Source organism: Haematobia irritans, chromosome 1 (genome assembly GCF_050003625.1).
Source record: "Haematobia irritans isolate KBUSLIRL chromosome 1, ASM5000362v1, whole genome shotgun sequence".
Classification (NCBI taxonomy): domain Eukaryota; kingdom Metazoa; phylum Arthropoda; class Insecta; order Diptera; family Muscidae; genus Haematobia; species Haematobia irritans.
The window spans coordinates 43333409-43340024 of NC_134397.1; the positions used below are offsets into that span (position 1 = coordinate 43333409).

At 31.4% G+C, this 6616-nt stretch overlaps 1 protein-coding gene across 1 annotated transcript; it reads left to right on the forward strand.

The window, feature by feature from the left end:
• Nucleotides 1–1371: 1371 nt before the first annotated feature.
• Nucleotides 1372–3325, forward strand: LOC142220786 (WD repeat-containing protein 55 homolog). Its single transcript, XM_075290120.1, has 2 exons — nt 1372–1526; nt 1633–3325. Exons 1-2 carry the CDS (start codon nt 1519–1521, stop codon nt 3101–3103), a joined length of 1479 nt encoding a protein of 492 aa, XP_075146235.1. The 5' UTR covers nt 1372–1518; the 3' UTR covers nt 3104–3325.
• Nucleotides 3326–6616: the final 3291 nt, after the last annotated feature.

Here is a 6616-nt window from a genome sequence, read left to right on the forward strand (position 1 = left end):
ATTCAGTCCATTGTGATAACACTTGTGTGTCCAATAATTGAGTTGGATAGCGACATTATTATTTGAATAAAATTATAATGTGAACGACGGATAACATGCCAGTGTTCAATATGACGTTCACACTATTCTTTTATGTTAACGACATTTGGGGGGTTTTATACAAAACACATGGCAGCGCTAGTTTGAATCAATTGACATTATTCAGCTTTTATGTAAAATCTCCAACAAGTGATTCTAAGCAAAGTTTAACATTAGAAGCAGATACCATCTATACAAATCTTAAATATTGTCCTCTCTTAATTTATGCTCGACATCAGAATAGATAGAGCATTCTATTCACATTGTGAGTGTAATGGCAATTATTACATAGATATAAAGGGTGATTTGTTTAGAGCTTGATAATTTTTTTTTTAAAAAAAACGCATAAAATTTGCAAAATCTCATCGGTTCTTTATTTGAAACGTTAGATTGGTCCATGACATTTACTTTTTGAAGATAATTTCATTTAAATGTTGACCGCGGCTGCGTCTTAGGTGGTCCATTCGGAAAGTCCAATTTTGGGCAACTTTTTCGAGCATTTCGGCCGGAATAGCCCGAATTTCTTCGGAAATGTTGTCTTCCAAAGCTGGAATAGTTGCTGGCTTAATTCTGTAGACTTTAGACTTGACGTAGCCCCACAAAAAATAGTCTAAAGGCGTCAAATCGCATGATCTTGGTGGCCAACTTACCGGTCCATTTCTTGAGATGAATTGTTCTCCGAAGTTTTCCCTCAAAATGGCCATAGAATCGCGAGCTGTGTGGCATGTAGCGCCATCTTGTTGAAACCACATGTCAACCAAGTTCAGTTCTTCCATTTTTGGCAACAAAAAGTTTGTTAGCATCGAAAGATAGCGATCGCCATTCACCGTAACGTTGCGTCCAACAGCATCTTTGAAAAAATACGGTCCAATGATTCCACCAGCGTACAAACCACACCAAACAGTGCATTTTTCGGGATGCATGGGCAGTTCTTGAACGGCTTCTGGTTGCTCTTCACTCCAAATGCGGCAATTTTGCTTATTTACGTAGCCATTCAACCAGAAATGAGCCTCATCGCTGAACAAAATTTGTCGATAAAAAAGCGGATTTTCTGCCAACTTTTCTAGGGCCCATTCACTGAAAATTCGACGTTGTGGCAGATCGTAAGTCTATTCATGATGAAATGTCAAAGCATACTGAGCACCTTTCTCTTTGACACCATGTCTGAAATCCCACGTGATCTGTCAAATACTAATGCATGAAAATCCTAACCTCAAAAGAATCACCCTTTATTTTCTTCAGCACACAGATATTTTGTAAAAGCGTACTCTGAACGACACCTAGGCCACCATTATGAAATCCATTAGCCAATGAATAGGCGCCCACATTGAACATACCCTTTTGTATTGAAAACAAAACATGTGTGTTCCTCTCGGATACAAATTACGCTAAAGATATCTCTTAGTTGGTTTAATAAAACGTATTACTTTTATTTAGACGATGCGTATGTGAGTAAAATAACATATATTTATATAATTAATCCAGAGATCTGCAAGATCATTATTTCCGATCCACATTTTATATTTAATTTTTCTATTAAATGGTATTTTTCAGGCGCAGTTATTTTAAAAATCCAGACGATCCGGATGGGTCGGATATCGATGAATTGGGAGACGCAGAGCTAGAGGATGATGAAGAGATAATGATTAATGCACGTGGGGATTGGAGTGAAGACGATGTCGATGAGGACGTAGCAGCTCCCGATGGATGGCCAGCTGGAATTGGTGACGACTCGGACGATGATAGTTCAGATGACTTTGATCCAATGGCTACAGATTCAGATGATTCAATGAGTGATAGTGATACGCAGGAAAATGCTAAATCTAAACAAAATACTGGAGAAGCTGGAACAAGTAAAGGATCCAAAAATAACGATGATGAAGGTGGTGGTGGTGGCGGCAGGGGAACCGATGGAGATGGTCCCAAGTCATCTGTTTTAGACTTAGACGAAAACGAAGAAGATGATGAAACTGTTAAGGCCATTATTGCAGCTATTAAGAAACCCCGTTCATCTCCTCCTGAAATTAAACTTGAAGACTTTGTCACAGATATATGTTTTCATCCAGAAAAGGATATCATTGCTCTGGCAACTATCACCGGCGATGTGGCTCTTTACAAATTCTCCAATGATGGTAATACACATTTGCGAACTATCGAAGTTCATGCGAAAGCTTGTCGTGATGTCGAATTCTCAAAAGATGGTATTAATTTACTGACTTGTTCCAAAGATAAATCGATAATGGTCAGTGACATGGAAACGGAAAAACTTAAGAAATTCTACGAAAGCGCCCACGATGAGCCAATTAATAAGCTGCATGTCATAGATGAGAATCTTTTTGCCACTGGAGACGACAGTGGAATGGTAAAATTATGGGATTTGAGAACGAAGAATGAAGTATTCGCATTGAAAGAGGTTGAAGACTATATTACACAAATCACAACAAATGAATCGGGTAAACTTTTGCTTGTTACCAGCGGTGATGGCTATTTGACGACCTTAAATATAGGAGCCCGAAAGTTATATGTCCAATCAGAACCATATGAAGAGGAACTAACGTGTATGGGCACATACAGAGGTGATTCAAAACTGGTGGTTGGCACATCCAAGGGCAATCTCTACACATTCAATTGGGGTCAATTCGGATATCATTCGGATAAATTTCCATCCATAAAAACACCTATATCAGAAATGATACCCATTACTGATCGGATAGCATGTGTTGCTGGCGAAGAGGGTATTATACGTGCCGTTCACATTGCTCCATTTAAGATTTTAGGTGTTGTAGGCCAACATAATATGCCAATTGAATCACTGGATGTAAGCAGCACAGGTGAATTAATAGCATCATCATCGCATAATAATGATGTACGTTTTTGGAATGTAAAATATTTCGAGGAATTCGGTGATATCAAGTACAATGAGAAACACAACAGTTTCAAGGAGAAACGACACAATTTACCATCGTCTAAATTCTCAAATGCTTCCGATTTTTTCTCGGATTTAGCCAAGGAAAACAATGAATAATGATGGTAGTAGATATCAAATTACACTGGGCTACGAAAGTGAAGATATTGTGTGAATACTATATTTGTTGAAATATATCTTCTTCTATATATATCGGCCATTTATTCCTGAAACGAGTTTTTGTACATATTGTGGGACTGCAGAAAACAATATATTGCCTGTTGTTTTTTTTTTTGTATTGAAACGAACTATATCCATCAAATAAAATGCTTAACACATGAATTTTAATATACAAATTATTTTATGTAGTATACTAGTAGAATGAAAACTATCGTTTTCCATTATGGAGTTGTCTTTGTATGCATTTTTTTCTCCCATGACTTTAACGAGATAAATTTCAAATGTTTTGTTCGTGGCACAGTATTAGTATAGGCGAGATGAAGAATGCATTTTCATGTAAAAAAATTGTACCATTATTTTGTCATTTTACTTTTCCGAAAATGATTAATAAAGAAACTATCAGAATACATTTTATGTATGCAAAAAACATTGCACCTTAATGGAAATACAATACTACTAAGTTCATATTAAGTGGTGTACTTTCACTCAGTATAGGGACTAGTGAAAAAGTCTCCTTTTTTTAATATTTTCCAAAGTTTAAAGAAACGATAACAATATTAAAAGAGTCGACTTTGAAACATGTGTCAGCATCCATTCCCCTTTCAATTCAAATTCGACTTTTAAAAGTCGATTTTAGTTAATGCCGAAAATTGGTAGAATTCTTGATGTTTTGGTAGACTCCTATAGAAATAAAATTTTGACAAAATTTTCTATAAAAATAAAACTTTGACAAAATTCTCTATAGAAATAAATTTTTGATAAAATTTGCTATAGAAATAAAATTTTGACAAATTTCTGTTTTGAATTTATGTATTTTTTAGTAGACTGAAATGTAGTCTGTGTGCTTTTGTTATAATTGGCCATGGGGCTTGGAAATTACAAATAAAGTATGAATATGAAAAAATTATAGAAATAAAACTTTGACAAAATTTTCTATAGAAATAAAATTTTGACAAAATTTTCTATAGAAATAAAATTTTGACAAAATTTTCTATAGAAATAAAATTTTGTCAACATTTTCTATAGAAATAAAATGTTGACAAAATTTTCTATAGAAATAAAATTTTGACAAAATGTTCTATAGAAATAAAATTTTGACAAATTTTTCTAAAGAAATACAATTTTAGCAAAATTTTCTTTAGAAATAAAATATTGACAAAAGTTTATATAGAAATAAAATTTTAGCAAAATTTTCTATAGAAATAAAATTTTGACAAAATTTTCTATAGAAATAAAATTTTGACAAAATTTTCTATAAAATAAAATTTTGATAAAATTTTCTATAGAAATAAAATTTTGTCAAAATTTTGTATAGGAATAACATTTTGACAAAATTTTCTATAGAAATAAAATTTTGCAAACATTTCTATAGAAATAAAATTTTGCAAAAATTTTCTATAGAAATAAAATTTTGACAAAATTTTCTATAGAAATAAAATTTTGACAATATTCTATAGAAATAAAATTTTGACAAAATTTTCTAGAGAAATAAAATGTTGACAAAATTTTCTATAGAATTAAAATTTTGACAAAATTTTCTATGGAAATAGAATTTTGACAAAATTTTCTATAGAAATAAAATTTTGACAAAATTTTCTATAGAAATAAAATTTTAACAAAATTTTATATTTTCTATAGAAATAAACTTTTGACAAAAAAAATATCTATAGAAATAAAATTTTGACAAAATTTTCTAGAGAAATACTATGTTGACAAAATTTTCAAGAGAAATAAAATTTTGACAACATTTTCTATAGGAATAAAATTTTGGCAAAATTTTCTATGGAAATAAAATTTTGACAAAATTTTCTATAGAAATAAAATTTTGACAAAATGTTCTATAGAAATAACATTTTCAAAAATTTTCTATAGAAATAAAATTTTGCAAACATTTGTATAGAAATAAAATTTTGCAAACATTTGTATAGAAATAAAATTTTGCAAAAATTCTAAAGAAATAAAATTTTATCAAAATTTTCTATAGAAATAAAATTTTGATAAAATTTTCTATAGAAATAAAATTTTGTCAAAATTTTCTATAGAAATAAAATTTTGAGAAAAGTTTCTATAGAAATAAAATTTTGACACAATAAGTTTTTTTGGTTGGTAGTTCATTGGTAAAATTTTCTCCAAATTTTGGTAGATTATTTTTGGCTCGATTGGCAACCGTGAACCGAAACGCCCGCGAATAAATGTTGGGTGAGTTTCGCAACTATTCTCCACTAGAGCCGCAGATGTGTAATTGGTAAAAGCTGAGGAAAGCTTTCATTTTTGCCCTTTGGTATATTTAGATGTGTTTTTTTGTAGGTCAAAAACAATAGAGATAAGAAGATGGGAAATTGGCCGTTGGCCAGTTCCTACAAGTTTGTAATTTTTTTTATTTGTTTTTTATTTTTAAAATGAAAAACTTAATTTTCTTAATGAAACAATGTTAAATTTTAGGCAACAACAAAAAAATACATTTTCCCGTTTATGAAAATTTATTTCCTGCACTTAATTTCTTTTTATTTGCATTTTAATGCTATGTCGTATACGCGTTTGGTACGATAAACGAAAAGTATGGACCTATCACCGTAAATGGTTTGATGTTCTCAGCAGCCAATCTGCCATCTTCTTCTATCTATTGTCTTTGCTGTTGGTAGGTAAAATTCAATTCTGCAATAGCCCCCATATAGACCGATCTCACGATTGGACTTCTTCACGACGTATATGACACACTTTTAGTCCGATTTAGCAAAAGTTCGTAGCTAATATTTTAAAAGTCTTCAAAATAAGTTCAAAGTTTAATCCGATTTGCATGAATTACAAAAATATAACAGGAAAGAAACAAACCTTCCACGACAGAATAGTTTTGACCCAATTAAGATCAGGCAAGTGCAGCCGCTTCAATTCCTAGCTATCAGTCATTGATAGAAGCGTAGCTGACGAGTGTCCCATCTGTAATCAAGTGCCACAAGACACGGTAAATTCAGTAAAGTTGGTTTACGAGTCTCTCTACTTTAGTTTTTTTTTAATAATGAAACACACTGATATTTTGACTTAAATAAATTTCTTTTTAATTTTATGATTATTAAAGTATTTAATAACCATAAATATTTAATATTTTTCTTATAACGAAAAAAATTAGATGCTCTCGGTCTTCAATCCAATTTCAATTTGAACTTCTCATTAAAAAGAACTATGTTACCATTTAAGAAAATAGCGCCAAATGAAAATTATGCGATTCCAAATATTGGAACATGGGGTACAAGGTACAATGGGGGGCAAAACTGAGTACTGAAAGTACCTTCCTTAATATACATTGATGGGGAAGTAGGGAAAAATTATTACAGAGAAAAAATACCTATGTATGATACTGAGACTGCTCTTCTTCATTTATAATATCCACATGACATTGGCATATGGTTATGTGCATTTATTAAATATTGCATTTCATAAGTATTATTATAAAAT